We start from the raw sequence: 20,767 nt of genomic DNA, 5'->3' as shown, positions 1-20,767 counted from the left end.
GTGGGTCCGAGGGATCAAACTCTGGTCTTTGGGTTTGGCAACAAATACCTTGACTTACTGAGCCATCTTGAAATGCTTTCATCTCATACATTTAGTTTGTGCGTATGCCACTGCATGAGTGTGGAAATCAGAGGACAACTTGTGGGAGTCAGTTCTCTCCTTCAACTCTGTGAGTCCCTCTCATAGCTAAAATGAAGTATTTTAACTAGCCCATATAAAAGACATACAATCCAGGTATCTTATTTATAAGCCATAATCCTAGACTGGGCAGATTTGGGGCTATTCTAACTTATGTCCCAGCCATATGTCCCTTGTTACTTGCTGTTTTTCCCGGCCATGTGCTCATGGTTCTTGTTTTCTCATGATGGCCTCCTCTAGTCTCTGTGTCCTTTCTTCTTCCCTCTCTCTACCTGCAAACCCCAACCAGGTAGCTGAAAACCTGCCTACTTCTACCTTTTGCCCAATCACAGGCCTTAGCTTTTTATTGACCAATTAACTTGAGGAGCAAGGTTACATAACATCATTTGGTACATATGAGGATCTCCTCATGCCTTGTGATCTCCTTGTGGGGGGACAAGGCAGCCAGATAGTGGGAGCCAGGATTTAGCATTTGAATACAAGCAGCATCAGCCGAACCTCCTACAGTGACCTCTTCTTAGATGACCCCAGTACCTGACCTCTGGTCCCATCTGTTCTTTTTGGTACCAGGGATTGAACCTGGGGCCTTTTACATGCTAGGGGAATGCTCTACTACTGAGCTAGTCCACTCACCTTTGTTTGGTTTAAATTTTAATTTTTAAAATTAAAAACTGTTGTGTGTGTGTGCATAATTGTGCACACGTGTGTACACAGAGACCAGAGGTTGAGTTGCTTATTCTGATTACACTCTACCTTACATGTTGCAAGGGTCTCTCACTTGAACCCAGAGCTCACTGATGCAATTATTAGCTAGCTACCTTGCTTGGGGATCCGCTGTCTCTGTCCCCTACATGCTGGGATACAGGCTGCCCCCCCTTCACCCCCCCCCCACACCTACCCAGCACTCATTTGGCTGTTGGAGATCTGAACTCTGGTCTTCGTGCTTGTATAACCAGCACTTTTCCTTCTAGGTTATCTCCCCAGCCCTTGTTCTGTTTTCTGGATTGTTTTTGTTTTGTTTTATTTGTTTGTTTGATTAAAAAAAACAAACAAACAGGGACTCATTTAGCCCAGGCTAGCTTTGAACTTGCTTTGCAGCCAAGGATGACCTTGAACTTCTGACCCTCAGGGCTTGTAGCTTTTGATATTACAAGCCTGCGATTCTGCATGTGGCCTCTGCTCCCTCTTTTCTTTTTCTTTCAATCAGATTCTCTGTTTGTTTGTTTGTTTGTTGTTTTTGTTTCTCCAGACAGGGTTTTTCTGTGTAGCCCTGGCTGTCGTGGAACTCACTCTGTAGACCAGGCTGGACTTGAACTCAGAAATCTGCCTGCCTCTGGCTTCCAAGTGCTGGGATTGAAGGTTTTTCAATCAGATTCTTACTGAGTTACCGAAGCTGGCTTGAACTCACTTGTTTTGTAGCCCAAGATAGCTTTGAACTTGCCATCTTCTTGCCTTGGCTTCTCCACATTTACAGGTTTGTGCTCCCCAGCTTTCATCTTTTGCAAGCCCCTCTGATGAAAGTCCCAGCAAGCCTTGATGGAGGATGTGGGGTGGGACCTGAGACCCTGCTCTTAGCTCTGGAGCCCATGGGACACACAGTTCACCCCTTTCTCTTGCCCTTCCCTCTCATGTTTCTTATACTTCTCTCTTTCCTGGGTGTGTGAGAAACCGAAATAGAAGAGCTGGCTTGGTGCAATGCTCTAGGACATGCCGGGGCACTTGAGAATCTTCTGGGCTTCCTGAATCTGAGGGTGTAACCCGAAGGCAGGGGGTCCATGTGCCCCCTGCGTCTACCCACCCCCACTCCTAAGTTCCCTTTTGAGCTTCCCCATTCCATCTGCAGAATCCATTGCAGGATCAGCCAGAGTGGTACAGCCCCCAGCCTGAGGCCATAGGTGCCGTGCCCAGTGAGTAGAGCCAATTATTCTGATGAATCTAGGCTTCTGCCTCCCAGTTGCAAAGATGGCTTTGTTTCCCTAAGGCTCCCTGACTCCCTGCATGGAAAGGCCATCCCAGCAACCCCCACCATCAGCTTGTGTTGAGACTGTAGCATGTACTAGTGCTAGGAGCCTGGGCTACCCATTCACTTGACACTTATGATCCCCTCTGCCTTCTGGCAGCATGAGGTTCAGGGGCTGGGCACATAGACACACAGGGCCCCTGGCTGCTGTTGCATATCATCAGGACCCAGGTTTCTGAAGAACATGGCCAATCAGCCAAGTTTGCCTGGACTGATGAAGCTCCTGAGACCTGGAACTTCAAGCAGGGGCACACTGGTCACCCAGGGTGTTTTGTTTTATGCATGTGGATGCAAGGACAGCCCATCTCCTATCCTTACCTGCTGACCTCAGGTTCTTTTTTTTTTTTTTAAGATTTATTTATTTTATGTATATGAGTACACTGTCGATCCCATTACAGATGGTTGTGAGCCACCATGTGATTGCTGGGAATTGAACTCAGGACCTATGGAAGAACAGTCAGTGCTCTTTATCGCTGAGCCATCTCTCCAGCTCCCTGACCTCAGGTTCTTAACCCTGCAGAGGATTAGATTAGTGATGATGAGGGGCTATTAGTGGGAGTGCTGGGTCTCAGAGATGGCACTTGAGAAGAATGAGGGACATGTGTGGCTCTGCTGTGACCCCTGGTGTTCTTACCATCCTGTTTTGTTGTTGTTTTGTTTTGTTTACCTGCTATTTCCTGGATTGACTGCATTCTGTCCATCTCTGATGACATGCCTAAGAAACCATGGGTGACCCCATCAATACGTCTCTGTGTAACAGAGAGGCTGTGGTATCTGTACGTAGTCACCCAGCACATGAAGTGGAAGTGGGCCGAGGTCCTGGTCTCTCCTCTCTCACCCACCTTTTTGCCTTACAGAGAAAATCTACATCATGAAGGCCGACACAGTGATTGTGGGCTCTGTAAAAACTGAAGTCCCCGAGGGCCGGGCTCCAGTAGGCTCTACAGAGTCTGAGTTGGAAGCTGAACTAGAAGTGGACCATGCCCCCCATTACCCGGAGCAGGAGACAGAACCACCTCTGGGCAGCTGCACTGAGGTCATGTTCTCGGTGGAGGAAGGAGGAAAAGAGGACCATGGGCCCACGACTGTCTCTGAGAAGTGACACCCAATGTTAGCAGGGGCTAGAGAGCAGCTGAGTGTACCCTTGAGATCAAGTTAGCACCTGGGAAGCTACCACAAGTTGAACTGAAGACCCAGCATCCAAGATATCCCAGAATGAAGCCTTCAGCTGCTGCCAAGAGCACTGGCCCCTGGGACCCATCAGTGGGCACACACCATCAGACTGATGTCTACTGGGGGAGAAGCCACAGGCTTGTTCCAAGCTTCCTTGCCCACACTCCTGTGCCCTGCCTTCTCTCCTTGGGTCTCGAGCTATGACTTTACTGTCATGCTACTAGCCTGTAGACATGGCTCCCTGTTACAGAACCAGCACCTATTGCTTCTACTCTTGAGACAGAGGGGAGTTAAAGAATGAATGCTCATCATCACTGGCACAAGGATAGCCTGTACCCATCACACAGGGAGGGCAAAATGAGACCCTTCTGGCACAGCCTCCCTGTTCTATGGACCTCCTCAGCAGCTGCAGTGACTCCACCTGACAAGAGCTGCTCAAGACTATGCTTTGCCCAAGGACTTCCTGTCACACGGAGATGGGAGAACTGTAGTACTGGAGGTTCTTAACACTTTGTGCCATTATCTTTTCCATCCTGGAAACGAAGAAGCATTGTCCCAAAGCCTCCAGGATCAGGTTCAATGACACCTAGCTCTCAAAGGAAGCTCTAGCATGTGGGAGCCTATCTTTGAAGGTACCCTGCTGCTCGCACTGCTTAGCCCACACCCACTGTGAGGAGGCCGTGCTGGTGAACATACCTGAAGATCTGCTTTTAATGTTTTGTTTTGTCTTGTTTTCCTTTTGAGGTACTGAAACTTGAACCCCTGGCTTTGTGCATGCCAGGCAAATGTTGCAGGGCTGATCCACCCCAGCCCAGTATTTCATACTAAGCACTAAAGCTGCTGTCACTCACAGCCTGGCTCACCCACTGGCACCTGCATACTCTTGTAACAAGCAGCCAACTGGATGACACATCTGCTCTGTGGCAGCCTGGGGACTCTGGACTTACCCTTGGGCCAGGCAGGGAGAATTCTGTTTACTCACTAGCTGTTTGCTCTCTGGAGGAAGTTGGGACGCTGTCAAGAATCACGAGGGGAGTTTCTGAAACCGCCTGAATATTTGGGGAAAAGCTGGAGCAGCTGAGTACCACCAGAGGTGTTTATACCACAGTCTGGATCCAGGCCAGAAGGGATGTGTGGAGGATGAAGAGTCGCCCATTTGTCTTGTGCAAGAATACGGTGGATATGTGGGCATACACAGTGGCCCCAAAGCCATGTCATGATGACCACATGGATACCACACTTTTGGAAGATATTACCCAACTTTTTCTTTTTCTAAGATGAGATCTTGTTCTGTATCCTAGGTTAGATTCAAACATGATATGTAGCTCATGCTGACCCTAAACCTGTAACCCTCCTATCTTAACTTCCTGAGGGATGACAGGCTTGAGCCACTATGCCAGGCTGCCACACATTTCAGCAAAGTGACATATTCCCTTGCAGAGTGGCTCTTCACACAATTTTTGACCCTCTAAGAATCCCTAAGGGCCTGTAAAAAAAATGGATTTGTGAGGCTGAAGGCTTATCACAGAGTTGAGTAGTGAGAAGTCCTGAATACGAGGGTGGCAGGGGTCTGGTCTGCTGCCCCCCCCCCCACAATTCCCCCAGGCAGAGCTTTTCTCTGTGTGCATGACACTCACAGCCAAGGGCTATCTATGTGTCCTTCAAATCTCTCCCTGTCCACCTGGGCAGTCTCTTGTTCCCTGTTTATGTCCTGTCCTCCAAGGATGTTGGGAATAAAGGGTCTCTGCTCACAAGGCTGCCTTTGGTATTTGTAGAATGAATCCTGGGCTTCTCCAAGGCTTTCTTCCCACAAGCAGGTTTGGACCATGCAACTTCGGAAAAGAGGAAACTCCATGTAGCTGGTGGAGCCGTGGGTCTGTGGAACCCAGGTCTTGTATAGCTGAGCAAGTTCCATCACCCTGCACACGGAACAGGGCAGAGCTCCAGCTTTATGCAGCCAGACCAGAGTTTCCCCCTTTCTGGCATCTGTCCTCTTCATTCCTAAGACTGTAGCCCACACCTGCACCTCACCTTCAGCCTGACACAAAGCCTGCTGCTTGTTGACCATGTAGTCGGAGCAGAAGCCAAAGCTCCCCGATGGGGAACTTCCTAGCTCTAGCTGTTCTGATGTTCAGAACATTGAAGAATCAGGCCCCTGTTCTCAAGGGGGCAATCCCTGTGCGGTGAGCGACCCTGCCCCCATCACTTCCTGAGCAGTTATCTGCAGTTGGTGTCTAGTTCTTTGATGCTGTTGCTTTCCAAAGCAGTTGGTTAGAATCTCCGGGACCTGACACCAGTCTCTTCGATGGGACAAAAGGGCTGTCCCCCAAGTTGCCCCCTCTCCCTCTTGACTTCCTTCCCAACAGTGAGTCTGCAAGGACTGTGTCCTGGCCATCTTTACTTGGGCAGTGTTGCACTGAGCTGAGTATACATGAGAATGTACTGGGATAAGGGAAGTGCCCAGGTGCAGTTCTCTATGTGTCTCCTCTTGCACCTGGGGAACTGGTACTCAGAGTCAGGTTCAAACCCCAGTTCTCCCGGAGACCAACTAGGGAGTTTGCTTGAGAAAGTGGAGACCACCACCATCTGTTGCTATGGCACAATGTTTGAGACTGGGAAATGTATTAAGAAAGGTTATTCGGGCTCATGGTTCTGGCAGATAGGAAACCCACAAATGAACAGCCTTGTCTAAGGAGGCACATTGACTCACTGTACTGGGGAAAAACAGGGCAAGTAGGTTAAACATGAGGGCGAACTGTTCTCACAGTAGCTTTTAGTCTTCAGACAGTGTGGATTCACTCTTCAGGGGCCCATGGAGTTTTGTGGACTATGAGCACCCTTAGTGACCAAACCTTCCTGTGGTCTTCACCTTCCACTAGTGCTCCAATGTCAGTCAGATCTCAGCATGACCTTCAGTGAGCTTCACCATACTCACCTTAAGGCTCTATTTTCTCATCTGTGAAATGGGTATCGGTCTTGACCTGAGAAGGCTGTGGGCTTCCCAGAGATGCCACTCATGATTAGTAACTTTAGTTTTTATTCCATCCAAGTAGTCACTTGGTCCAGAGTAACCCTTTCCTCTAGCGTATAAGAGGGTCCCCTCACAGAGGCCACAGGATAGTACACATAGGTTTCAGGAAAAAAAATATACTTAGTGATGGTTGGTTCTAAAGCTAGGCCTCCAAAACCTACTTTTAGTCTAGCCTGATACTTTGCCTCTCTTGGAACCCCCACAATGTGCAGGTTACTTCTTGCTGACTGAGGAACCCTGGGGACTCTTCAGATCAGTCAGAGGTCTATCTGTGTGTTAGACATCTAAAACCCTAGCTATTTATTTGAGGTCCCTCCTGGTTCTAGTGCCTTCCAGAACACACTACATTCTGTCCAAGATCTTCTTCTTCATAGTGGCCCTTTTCTAAAAACACATACTCTGAGGCAAGCCCAGCTAGCAAACAATTTCTGGCACACAGCTTTCCTCCCAGGGATCCTTTGTCCAGCAGGTGTGACATTGGCTGTCACACACACACCAGTCTGTGATGTGGTGGTGAATATGTTAGTAAAGCAGAGACAGGGGGATCTCTGTGAGTTCTAGTCCAGCTCCTGGGTAGTCAGGGCTACATATAGAGACCCTATTTCAAGCCCAGTTTGTGAATTACCCCATTTGGGTTCCAGGACAGAGGCAAGACAGTGTCTGCAATGACAAGGTTGGGGACAGCTTCCCACCAGCACCATAGCTCCACCTGAGAGAAATAAGCCAGCTAAGCTCAGAAAGCAAGAATAGCCAGTGCAAAGGCCCTGAGGTGAAAAAGCTCCTGGACTTGAGATTCAGGAAGAATATAGCCATACAGGAAGCCCAGTGTGTGGGCAGAAAGGAGGTGGGTGGGGAGAACTTTGGCCAGGGATGCCTGCTGAGCCATTACAGAGCACTTAGGGTGTATCAAAGGAACACTGTTCCATGCTCAGTTTTATGGTCTTGTAAGTACAAAAAACGTTTCAGATGGAGTGACAAAAGCCAAACCACAGGGGCATCAAAAGTCCCAAGAGCAGACTTCAGGGGAAACTTAAGAAGGCTGGAACAGGAAGCAGCTGAGCAGGCAGCCAACAACATTCCCAGGTACTGCTGGGGAGCTACAGGATGAGGGATCAGGGAGGACAAGGTTTCTCTTTCTTCTGGAATCTTCCAAGCCTGGATGGAGAAGCCTGGAGAAGGCTTGGAGAACCCTGGGCATTGGTTATCCTGTCATCTGAGCACCACAGGATTTATCAGTAGCCCTGACAAAGCATGGGGACACTTGGTCATGGGAAATAGTGGAGGTTATGGCTACGGGCGAGACGGGCCTCCAGGGTTCAGTTTCAGCTCAGCCAGTTCCCAGCCACACAATTTCACACTCTTGCCACTTGTTTCCGGACTGACAGCATGGACTGAATTCTCACCTGGCACGAGGCTGGGATGTTGTGGGGATAAAGTGTCTAGCCCAGCTAGTAGTTTTCATGGTCACTATTAGCTGCCTTTTCAGACCGTTTGACTTCACCAAGCCCTTCTTTAGTCTGTGTCTGCACCTAGGATCAGTCCTAGGTCCTAGGTGCCAGTCCTCAATGCTTCTCTGGGCTCTGAGTGGAGGCTCACTGTCCCACACTTGCATGTTTAAAGAGTTGGAGTTCCCTCGCTGGATTCAGGTGGCCTGGCTATCTCTGTGGTGAGAAGTAAGATTGATGCTGTGAATGCTATAAGCCACTTTCAGGCAAATTTCAGCTGGGAGTTGCCACCTCTGTGTGATGTGACCAGGCTCCATCACACATCCCCTGCCTTGATGGACTGGACCTTGAGGAACCAGGAGCCAAATTTCACCTTTCCTTCCTTATATTGTTTCAGTTAGATTGTGATCACAGTGATGTGGGAATTAAGGAGAAGGGTGTGAGTGGAGGCTTCATGTGTGTTGCACATGAAGATGTAAGGTGCACACTTCTCTGTCTTTTTTTTTTTATCTTACCCCCTTGAGACAGTGACTTTCACTGAATCTGGAACTAGGCTGGCAACTAGCAAGCCCCAGTGATCCTCCTGTCTCCACCCTTTGTAGATTTGGGTTGTAGGTGTATGTAGCCACATCCTGCTTTTTGCATGGGTGCTGGAGATTTGAACCCAGCCCAGTCTTTATGCTTGTTTATTAAGTATTCTGTCTTAGTTAAGGTTTCTATTGTTGCTATGACACACCATGACCAAAAAGCAAATTGGGAGGAAAGGGTTTATTTGTCATACACCTCCATATTATAATCCACCACCGAAGGAAGCTAAGGCAGGAGCTCAAACAGGGCAGGAACTTGGAGGCAGGAGCTGATGCAGAGTCCATGGATGAGTGCTGCTTACTGGCTTGCTCCTTGTGACTTGCTCAGCCTGTTTCCTTCTAGAACCCAGGACCACCAGCCCAGAGATGGCACCACCTACAAAGGGCTGGGCCCTCCCCCATTAACTACTAATTAAGAAAATGCCCTACTTGCTTGATTACAGCCTGACCTTCTGGAGGCATTTTCTAATTGAGGTTCCCTCCTCTCTGATGACTTTAGCTTGTATCAAGTTGAACTGAGACTAACTGTCTACCACATATTCTTACTTACTTAGCCATCACCCCATGTTTTGTGCATACTTGACAGGGATTTTACCAAAAGAGCTGCACTTCCAGACCCTTCTGTGATATTCTGTCCCCTTGGATTATAGGGATGCCTTGGATCTTATAGATCCAGAGAGCTGGGTCAGAGACTAAGGGTGCTTGCTTCCAAGCCTAGTAACTTGAATTCAATACCTAGGACCCACATAGTAGAGGAGAACCAATTCCTCACACACACACACACACACACACACACACAATTCAAAATAAATAAATGTAAACACATATATTTATAATTCTTACCAGCTACTTGTCTTTCTTTTTTAGATAAGGTAGTGTAGTATTACCCAGTTTAGTCTTGAATTCCTAGACTCAAGTGCCAGTGTTGGGATCACAAGTCCTGTGGTCTTCAAATATGACATGCATCGTGTTTGCCCTATCACTAGCAAGTAGATTCAGAGCCTAGACCCCAGGGGTACAGGAAGACTTTTGAGAACACCCTGTGTATCAGGCCTATTCATGTAACACTTTCCCTTGACCACTTTGAGGCTTTTGTATCTATGTATGGTGTATGTGTGTGTGTGTGTGTGTGTGTCCACATATGAGCTCTTGAATTTCTGAGGCTGAAGAATCATACTCTGTTGTTTTTCTCCTTTATTCTTTGAGGCAAGTTCTCTCAGTCAAGCTCAGATCTCACTGATGTGGCTAATCTTGCTACCTGGCTTCCTCTAGGGATTCCCTGCCTCTGTATTCCAAGGCTGAAATTACAGGTGGGTTTTTACTTTCTCCACGCTTTGCCCAGCATTTATTCTGGTTTCTGGAGATCTGTACTGCAGTCCCCTCACTGTATGGCAAGTACTCTAACCACCTAGCCAGATCTCCAGCTCTGGATTCAAGTCTTTCTGTCTCAAGCATGTGCTCTGTAGTCCTCAGGAATGTCTTGAGCACACGAGGGCCAATGCACACACAAATGGGCAGGGATGAGCTTCATACTCCCTTGTCTGACTCAAGAACATTGGTGGCTCCATTTAGTTTCTTTTCAGAGGGGGAAACTGAGGTTCTCAGAGCTCATGCCTGGCCACCTGAGCAGGGGACAAGATCTGGCATCTTCTAGAGTTGGATGGACCCTCTCTCCTGCAACCCATGGCTGGTCAAACTGCAAGGAGCCTGGTCAGGAAGTCAGAGTTGCAGACAAATTACTCAAGAGCGGGATGTCACAGGTCGTGGTTTTTTTTATTTGCTAGCTTTGGAAATGCCAGGAGCTTCAACACACATCAGGGAAGGCCCCACCCTGGACAGAGACCCTCAGCAAATTCTGGACATTCACAAGATGAACCAGCGCCCTGTGGACCAAGGTCAGTCATCAGATTTCCCTGAATGTCACTTGACCTTTCTGGGTCACACAAAGGGGCCTCATCCCTGCCCTCCATCAACTCATACATGTTATGAGGAGAGAGAGGACCAACTCCCTCCAAGGCTTCTTGTATTTTCTCCCATAAACCTCCTGACAGGATGCTCAGAAGTGGTGGCTACAGATACCCCTATGCTGCTGTCGAGGAAACTGATGCTCACAGTAGAAATTAAGTCAGTTGGCCAATGATACACAGCTACTAAATGGTGCAGACAGGATTCAAACCCAGGTCACCTGGCCAGGACTCCAGTTCCCAGCCACTTGGCTGTGATCAACTGTGGCTCAGGCAGAGGTCACTTCTGGTTTGTTTTTTTTTTTTTTTTTTCTGTTGCAGCTTTATTTTATTTGACACTTTTACTAGTATTGTGGAAGTGGCTACAGGAATCTAAGTCACGTGCTACACTGCCTGCTTTGCCTGGTCACAATAGGAATGCTAAGCCCTGGAGAACACATTCTGGATCCAGCGGCTCAGAAACACCCAGACAATGGTTGCCTCCTGGCTTGCACTTCCTTTCCAAAGCCAAGTGCTGGCTAAGTGCATGGAACTTTCAGTAGCTCCCTAGGGCCACTGTCTACTAGTCTGGCCCTCCTCAAACATGCCTGTTAGTTTCCATAGCTCTCTGTCTTAACTGTGTCTAAGGCCCAGTTGTGACCCTTGAGTGGCCAGCATGGAGGACACTCCCCAGCATGAAGTATTTGCTCAGTGCTGACATCCTGAGCTTCACTTGTTCACCCGTTCCTTCCCCTTCCAGAAGATTCTTCAGCTTACACAGTTCCCATAGCACTGCCTGCTTGAGGAATGGAGGCCAAGTCTCAGAAACCCAGAAAAAAAAGAAAAAGAAAAAAAAAATCTGTGTCTAAGAAGAAGGATTTATTCTTAGTCACTGTTCTATTGCTGTGGAGAGACATCATGACCAAGGCAACTCCTACAAAAGGAAGTGTTTAACCAGGGCCTTGCTTACAACTTCAGAGGTTTAGTCCATTATCATCATAGCAGGAAGTGTGGCAGCAGGCATGGTGCTGGAGAAGTAGCTGAGAGCTTTACATCTTGATCCACAGGCAACAAAAAAGACAGAGACACTGGAGATGGAGTGGGCTTTTGACACCTTAAAGTCCACTCCCAGTGACACACCTCCTCTAATAAGACCTTCTAATCTTTCCAAACAATTCATCAACTAGGGATGAAGCACGCAAGTATATGAGTCTATGAGGAGGCACATTCTCATTCAAACCACTCCTCATTTGCTCTTTCAGTTGCTCAATCTAGAGGCCTGTGTGGAACAGCTATCATGTATCAGGCAGGGAGCACTATGAGGCAGGGTACTGGGTGTTGAGGAGCACTGAAAGGATGAGGGATGGGTGGTGCTTGGGTATGCAGGACAACTCTTTGAGTGTCAAAGACCACCTGGGAAGGGAAGCCTGCAGGGAAGGCCTTGACCTTAGGGGGCTTGAAGCTTTATAGTCGAGTAGATGGCACCCCAGGAAGGCTTGGGTTCCACTCTCTCCTCTGCAGAGTACTTCTAAAAAGCCTGCCCACCCCAGGAAGGTTGCATTAAGGTAGAACATATCTTATTTTTCTAAATAAATATTTATCAAGCTCAAACTGCAGGGTCATGATGCTTAGAGCCCTCACGGACAGCCAAAAATCTGAGCTAACCTTACCTGGTGGAACTGATAAAGTCTATGGTGCGAGGGGTTGGGGGTAACCTCAGGGTAAGTCGGGAGTCACAGTAGGACTTGAGGATGTGGCCCACGTTTATGGGGACATGTTTTAGTTACTTTTCTCATTGCTGTAACACACTACTTGGCCAAAGCACCTTAAGGAAGGAGGGCTTTACTTTGTCTCACAGTGAGGAAGGCATGGAGGTGGGTGCGTGAGGTCACTGCTCACTCACATCGAATCTGCAGTCAGGACACAAATGAATTCTGCTGCTCTTCTTACCTTCCCCTTCTTGTTCAATCCAGGACCCCAGCCTTTGGAATGGATCTACCTATACATATAGGGTGGGTGCTCTCTACCTCATTAACCCAATCTAGAAACACCCTCACAGCCTCGCTCAGAGGTGTGCCTCCTAGATGATTCTAGGTCCTGTCATACATGCTCCAGGAAGAGAGGCAGGGGTGCTGGGCGGGCAGTCATCCGGAAGTTGTACTGACCTTAGGAGGGCCTGGAGACACTGGCACCAGGGGGTTTTCCTTCTAGCCTGTAGCAGGAAAGCACAGCTGGCATTTCAGGAAACCCTTCCCTACACCGACATGTTCTGAGTCTGCATTTATTTACTTATTTTTTTATAGCAGGAATTATAGGCATGTTACCTATATACCACACCTGGTATATGTGCTGTTAGGAACAGAACCCAGGGCTGTGTACATCCCAGGCAAGCACTCTAACAACTGAGACAAATCTCCAGCCTTTCTGAGTCTGCATTTGCTGAGCACCCAGAGGCCTTGCCACCTCTGTTTGGCAGTTGAGGGAAGCAGGGGAGGGGAGGGGGGTTGCTGAGGAAGATGAAGAGATCTGCCAATGGTCAAAGTCACATACCAGTAAATGGCCTGAGTTAGAGCTTGACCCCAAGTTTAGGTTTTGTCTAATTTGTTAGTCCCACTGCCTAAAATAGTTCGCTCCCTTAATTTCATTATTTTAGTTAGTACACAAAATATTGAGTTTCATTGTATTTTCATGCATGTATGCCAGCGTATCTCCTAAAATTGGCTCACTGGGAAGCTCCTTGGCAACTGAAATACAATGTTGTTCTAGAAACTAAAGGTTCCTGGGTTCTCCTTTGGGGCACAGGGCTGTATTTCAACTGAAAGAGGGCAAAGGGACACAGCTATTCTGCCTGGTATACAATTGATGCTCAATATATGTTGAATCTTCAGGGCAGACAGAACAGGTCTGGGGATCAGGGAAGGGAATGCAGAAGACAGACTTCTTCCTGGGGACAAATTAGAGGCAGCATAGTCACTGCCTCCTTGAGAAGCCAGAATCACTTTTATTCCTTCCTTGGGCTGTCTACAAGGAGCCAGTCCACACTGAGTCACTGTATTCCCCTCTAGCCAAGGTTGCTACAAGGTACAGACTCATAAACATATGACCAAGTGAAGATTGAGAAACTCAACCCAGGGAAAATCATTTCTTCTTTTCTCTTCTGACTAAAGGAAGGGAGAAGCGCTTGGGGAAATTGCAGCCCGTGACATGGATGGAGACTGTGCACTCACCTAGCTCCTTGCTGAGCAGCACAGACTCTGGCTCACTCTCAGGAGCCAAGCATCTCAGAACAGGGAGGGGGAGGCTGAGTGCTGGCTCCTGTGTCCACGCCCATCACTTCCTGCCACCTCCCTATTTCTTTTGTCTACTCTAGCTCTAAGCTAAAGGCTCTGCAACTTAGAAATGCAGACACTCCATGCTGGCTCTTGGACTGGTAGTCCGTCCCCAGGGAGAGACAGTGTGCTCATAGAGCCTGGGGGAAGTGGAACAAGGAAGGCTGAGCTGAACTACTCAAGGGCTTCATAACTCTGAGGCCTGGTAACTTTTCAGTCTCAGACTGCAGATTGGGAAGTGGAGGCCCTGGAAGGAGTGAGGCATGCTGGGGTTCATAAAAACTCAGCAGCCACAGAACCAGATGGTCTGTCACTCAATCTCTCCCAAGGCATTGTTCCTGGAAGGTGCAATATATTGTTTTGATAATTCTTCCCAGAAGGAAACAGAAACAATGTCTACCCCTTCCTTATAAGGTCCTAAGGACAAAGGGAAGTATGATTTTACCAGAGTTCACATTGGAGAATTACTGTGTTTATTGGGCTTCCTACTAGTGTGAATGAGGGGCTGCTTACAGGAGCCTGGATGACCACAAAACTTCCACACTGGAAACGTTGACGCCACAATGATGATGGCTACTCTATAAGCCACAGAGGGAGGAGCTACGTGGATGGTGGCTTCTCTGTAAGCCACACAGACAGCCTCTCTTTATTAACATCCTCCAATCTGTGTACTCCAGCATCTCCTGAGACCACAGGCACAGGAAGTTATGGCAGAATTTGGTGGCTGAAAACTCAAGTGAGAGTCCAGTGATCCTTCTAACTCCGTCTATGAAGGGATGTCCACAGTCAACAAGACAGATGGCTAATTTGATGAAGATGGTGGCTACTTTGCTCCAATGGCTGAGTTCCACATCCCATATGTTCTATATCCCATAAGGTCACGTGTTCTGAAGACCCTTAAGTTCTCTGCTTGTGAACTAGAGCCTGTTTGGAATGCCTGGTGCAACATAAGAAGCAGCCACTGCCTGGCAAACTATATTGCACAGACCTGTGATTATAATGAGATTTTCTCTGTGTCAGGTGCCCTGTCTCAAGGGAAGAAGCCCTGTGAGGGCTCATGGGAGTTGATTAAAATAAATGATCAGATTATAAAGCCCTGCCATTTGGCCGTTCTGGAGTTGCTGTAGGTATAACCTGGGAACCTGGATGTAAAAGGATTTGTCAGGAGGACGTGTGATCATTTGGCCCCAGCCACATCCAAATGGTCTGAGAGAAAAGAAAACCGTGGGAAGATATGAAGGGAGCACATGGGTGAACTGTGCTCATGGACGGAGTAAATCTGTTCTCCCCCAAACTAACCTGTCAGTTCAGTGAAATCTTCATTCAGATATTTCTACATTTATCTCTCTCTCTCATGTTACAGTGCTTCTATGTGGAAGTCAAACAACATCTTTATAGAGCTGGTTCTTTCAATCCACAGTGTACTTCCTGGGGACCAATCTCAGGTCATTAGGTATGGCAGAGTATGGCAGAAAGTGCCTTTACCCGCAGAGCCATTTCACTGGCCAGGAACCCTCAGCTGGTGTTTGGGAAGTTGGGGGGGGGGGTGTGCAATGAAAGGGTGATGGAGCATACATCCGTGTGTGCACGTACAGGCGACAGATGAAGACATAAGGTGTCCTGCTTTGTCACTCTCTGCCTTCTTCCCTTGAGACAGGATCTCTCACCAAATCTGGAGCTAGGTTGGCAGCCAGCAAGCCTCAGAACTACTAATGTCTCGGCTAAGTACAACACTAGGGTTACCAGAATGTATGACCAAACCTGTTTTCTTATGTAGGTGCTGGAGACTTGAACTCAAGTCTTCATGCTTGTGCAGCAAGCACTCTTACGCAGTAAGCCCTCTCATCAGCCATTATTATTATTAATTATTATTATTATTAATTATGATGATGATGATGATGATGCTGGGGAGGCAATCTTCCCTTAAGCCAATTATGAAAAAGAGTAGCAAACAAAGAGAATTCACCGTGTCTACTAAACATTCTTTGAGGGTCTACCAACAACAATGTGGAACAGGTCTAGAAATAACAAGACTGAAAGAGGAGACGAGCTCTTCTAGCAACTGACCCACATACTTGCAACAAATGATGGGAGAATGGAGTGCTTGTTTGGCAGTATAATGAAGGCAATATATATGGTCTTTACACCATATATATTGTATGTACTTCAGATCTTTGATTGGCCCAGCTAGGATTATTAAGCCAACAAACAGAAAAGATAAACAAAAGCATCTTCATGACCTCCAGGTAAGGAAGGTCCTTTCAACTATGATCTAATGGAGAATATTGATGGATTTTTGTTACATTAAAATTAAGGAATTGTTTTTTGTTTTGTTTTGTTTTGTTTTGTTTGTTTTTGTTTTGTTTTTTTCACCTGGCTATGGTGGTGCAAGCGTTTAACCCTAGCACTCAGGAGTCAGAGGCAGGTAGCTCTTTGAGTTGGAGGCCAGCCAGGTCCACAGAGCGAGTTCTAGGACAGTCAGGGCTACACAAGGAAACCCTGTCTCAAAAAACAACACACACACACACACAAAATGCACAAAATAAAACACATACACACACACACATGCATGTATACACACACACACCAACAAGCGACTTTTTTTTTTTTTTTTTTTGGTTTTTTGAGACATGATTTCTCTGTCTAGCCCTGGCTGTTCTGGAACTCACTTTGTAGACCAGTCAACCAGGGACTTTTTAAATAGACCTTTAAAAATGTTTTTTAAAATTACATGTATGTATGTATGTATATATGTATTTAGACTGGTGTATGTGTTGGGGGTGGGGAGTAAGGAGACATGTACATGAACAACTTTCAAAATTTTAGAATCACAGTCTTTCCACACCGTGATTCCTGGTGATCCAATTTAGGCTGTGAGGCTTAGTGGCACAAACCTTTTACTTCTGGAGCGGTCCAATTAAGGAATGTTTAAACAATGAGGGGAAAGCCCGAATAAAGACAGCAACCATATACCAGAATGGAGGAGGTCTTTATGATATCTGAAAAATGACGAGGGATAAATATCTAGAAGATACAAAGAATTAGAGCAGCTCTACAAGAAGACAGGAAATAATAACGATCGGATGAAAGGATGTTGAAAAGCAGTTCACAGAAGGGGAAACCCGGATGACTCAGCAGCAGCGAAGAGGTGCTTAGACCCACGAACTTCAGAGAAATGCAAATGAGGTACCAGCGGGTTCCACTCCACACCCACCGCACTGGCCCAAGTCAGAAAGCTGGCTAGTGGGGAGTTCAGGGGAAAACGTGCCAAAATAGGAACTCTCTGGCCCTGCTGGTAGGGTGTGACTGCGTGGGCGGCACAGAGGAATCAGGCAGTGTTAGGGAAATAGATATACATGTACCCAGTAGCTTGTGGTCCACAGCCTACTCCTGAGACACTGAAACACCCATAAGCCACACCTGATTTACTTACAAGAATGTATAGATTGCAGCAGTAAGGATCCTAGTTGGGGTGGGATGGGGAACGGGGTTTGAGAGAAAATAGACTTGGGAGGAGTGCATATTTAACATATTTACCATAGCTCAGTGGTAGAGTGCATATTTAACATGGAGGAGGCTGGAGCTCAAGTTAAACACACACATAGAGAGGCAGAGAGAGTCAAAAAGAGAAATAGGGGAGAGAGGGTAGGGAGAGCATTGTTTGGCAAGACCCAAATAATACAATTCATTCTACCCTCTAGACCTGAGATCCAATGAGCAAGTGATCAAGAGAATATGAAAGAAATTGTGCTCAGACCAGCCACAGACTTAGGAAACACACCAGAGGGCAGAGAGGCCATTTATAGAGTGAGGCAGGGAAACTGAGGCCAGAATCGATAGTGTATGTAAGGGTGGGGGTAGCCATTGCTTGTCTTAGAGTCTGTACCTGGAAACCTATGGCCCACGGATGGGACCACCATCTCCCTGTGTCCCTCGTAGACAGAGGGAGAGACAAGAGAGATGTGGAGGGGCAGAGGGCATAGGTGGTTTGTAGAGACCCAGAAAAGATAGGGGGAAAAATGGGTGTGGAGTTAGAGGAGTGAGGGTAGGAAGGCTGGTCCTGAGAAGGGCTGTCTTAGAAGTCAGGTGAGAGAGGTCAGGCTGGAGAGGGGAGCCAGGAAGTGATGCAGAATTGAGAGCATTCTGGAGTGATGCAGAATTGATAAAGGAGGGAGGGCTGGAGGTGTGACTCAGGTCCTTTCCTTGAGTTTACAGAGCCTGGGTCTAGTCCAAGCACCAGAAAAATAAATAAATAAATAAATAAATAAATAAACAAATAAATAGACAGAGACAGAAACAGAAACAGAAACAGAGACAGAGACAGAGACAGAGACAAAGAGAGACTGGAGATATAACTCAGTTGATATCAGGCATGCCAGCACTCATGTAGTCCTGGCTCCCATCCCTAACATGGTATGAATGGACACCTGGTAAACACCTATAATCCCAGCACCAAAGAGCAGAGGCAGAAGCATGGGAGTCCAAGGTCATCCTTAGCTATACAATAAGCTTCAGGCCAGCCTGGGCTGCATAAGACATTTTTCCAAAAAGAAACCTTAAAGACTGGAGAAATGGCTTAGCCGTTAAGAGTGCTGGCTGCTCTTCCAGAGGTCCTGAGTTCAATTCATTCAATTCCCAGCATCCACACGGCAGCTCACAACTGTCTGTAACTCTAGTTCCAGGGGATCCTACACCCTCACACAGACATAAATTCAGGCAAAACACCAACGAACATGAAATAAAGATAAATAATACATTTAAAAACTGAAATTTTTAAAAATTTAAAAGAGGAGGGGGAAAGGAGAAAAGAATAGTTATAAAAGGAAATGCAGAAATGAAACGACACTGCAGATGTGGCCCTGCGAGTCTAGAGTCGCTGTACAGGACCCCGTGAAAATGAAAAAAACATCCACCACCTCTCTCCAGCAGCCCTACTCTCTATCTAGGTTCACCACCTAGGGAAACTGTCTTCTGTGCCATTGACAAGACTGTGTTTGGCAGTACAAGAGATGGAGCATTGGGGATATTCCCCAAATATCCACAAAAGGGGAACAGGGTGGGGAAAGGGATAGACCTTGGGGCAAGTACACAACTCCACACAGCAAGTGAAAGGGAAATAAGTTAGAACCGAACTCAACGAGTAGATGTTCCTGTCTCAAAGACAGTGCTGTCTACAGGCAAGACCATGCTCCTGCTGTTTGGGTTGTATGGGCGAAAATGCATGCATATGAAACACAGTCTCCCTTCAGCATCTCCTGGAAATAGCTCCTGGAGCCCCTTCTAACAGATATTCAAACCCATGGATGCTCACATTCAGGATCCCTGCTTTTCAGTATACCTAAACCATACATGCTCTAGTTACCTTAATGTGAAAACGTGTAAAGCTTTTGGGTAACACACACTTTTGCTTGTAGACTTTGAGTCATCTTTATATGGTACTTCTAATACCTTTATGAGTTTAGAGAATAAGCAATAATGTCGAGAAAAAAGTCTGTATATGTTCAATATGCACACTCAATGTATTTTTCTTGTTTGCTTTCTAGAACATGTCTGATCCCCTTTACGGATGAGTAAACCATAGGATATGGAGCCCACAGATCTGAAGCCTCCCTGAAATCTTCTGTGTTATTTTTCATACTAAGGCAGAAAATAGTCTAGAGAAACGTCAAACTCAAAGCAGTTGTCCTTGGGAAGAAATTGCATGAGTGAGAACTGTAGCTTAGAGGCAAAGACATCTAGTTTAATGATAAAGTGAAAGAGTGTGGAATAGGGGGCTGGAGAGATGTCTTAGCGTTAGTCAAGAGTGTTTGCCACTCATTCAGAGGACTTGAGTTCAGTTCCTAGCACCTATAACATCAGCCCAGAGGGATGTGTGTGTGTGCACTTGCGCACATGCGCATGTATATGTGTATGTGTATACATATGTGTATGTGTGTGTGAATGTGTATTTGAATGTGTGTCGGGGATGTAGGGGTCCAAGGTGGATATAGGATGAGTTTTCTGCAGCCATTCTTCACTGGATTGGACTATCTGGCTAGCCAGATTGTCTCAGGGCTCTGTTGTTTCCACCTCTCACATGCTGGGAGAACAAATTGGCTACCACACCCACACAGCATCTTGTGAGTGCTAGGGATCAGGGTTCTAATGTTCAAGCTCTTGGGGCAAACACTTTACCCATTGAACTTTATTTATTTATTTATTTATTTATTTATTTATTTATTTATTTATCTTTAAAAGGCATGTACTGATCATACATTTAAAAGCCTTATAACACAGCTATACACAATGTACAGTAATCTGTTCCTTAGGTGCCAGCCCAGCAGAGGCTCTTAGATAATGATTTAGCAATAAATACTGGCCAAACAGCTGTTTTTTAGAGACCGGGAAAAGACAACTCAGAATAGAGACTTTGAAAGCCTCCTAGCAACCTTCTCCCAAATGGCTGGGCCCTTTTTGAGGCCCAGAGGTGGGAAGATTTGTGCCCCTAAGCAGGGGAGACCCTGCTTCATAAGGAGATGAGGATGGAGACACTGTTTTGGGGGCACAACACTCCACCTCCCAGCATGAATGACCAGCGTAGCCCAAGAAATGCATGTTGTGTGTGTGTGGTGTGCATGTGTATACTCAGAGGCACATACATGTTCATCGAGACCAGAAGAGATGCATGTTGTGTGTGTGTGTGGTGTGCATGTGCACACTCAGAGGCACACACATGTTCATTGAGACCAGAAGAGATGCATGTCAAGTGTCTTCTTCAGTTCTCAATATTTTGAGGTACAGTCTCTCACTTGAGCCCAGAGCTCACCCATTTGACTGGTTCTAACTAGCATACTTCACAGATCCTGTCTCTACCTCCCGAGTCTAAGATTACAGGAGGACCACAATATCCACTATGGTTTTTTAGCCCTCTCCCCATGGGTGCTGGGGATGCACACATGGGTCTCATGCTTGCATACTTGCATGCTTGCATGGCAAGTATTCACTGTACCTAGATGACCTGACTTTCTTCTTCTTCTTCTTCTTCTTCTTCTTCTTCTTCTTCTTCTTCTTCTTCTTCTTCTTCTTCTTCTTCTTCTTCTTCTTCTTCTTCTTTTTCTTCTT

General features: G+C 46.8%; 1 protein-coding gene across 1 annotated transcript in view; it reads left to right on the top strand.

The window, feature by feature from the left end:
* The window catches only part of Tnfrsf8 (TNF receptor superfamily member 8), a 35,476-nt gene extending 32,216 nt beyond the window's left edge, over window positions 1-3,260 (top strand). The window contains exon 13 of the mRNA XM_021161268.1: window positions 3,016-3,260. Within this exon, the coding sequence (XP_021016927.1) occupies window positions 3,016-3,260 (245 nt within the window). The remainder of the gene's footprint in view (window positions 1-3,015) is intronic.
* The last annotated feature ends 17,507 nt before the right edge of the window (window positions 3,261-20,767 follow it).

Source organism: Mus caroli, chromosome 4 (assembly GCF_900094665.2).
Source record: "Mus caroli chromosome 4, CAROLI_EIJ_v1.1, whole genome shotgun sequence".
Classification (NCBI taxonomy): Eukaryota; Metazoa; Chordata; class Mammalia; order Rodentia; family Muridae; genus Mus; species Mus caroli.
The sequence above is the reverse complement of the archived record's forward strand: the minus strand, read 5'-3'. Positions and strand labels throughout refer to the sequence as shown.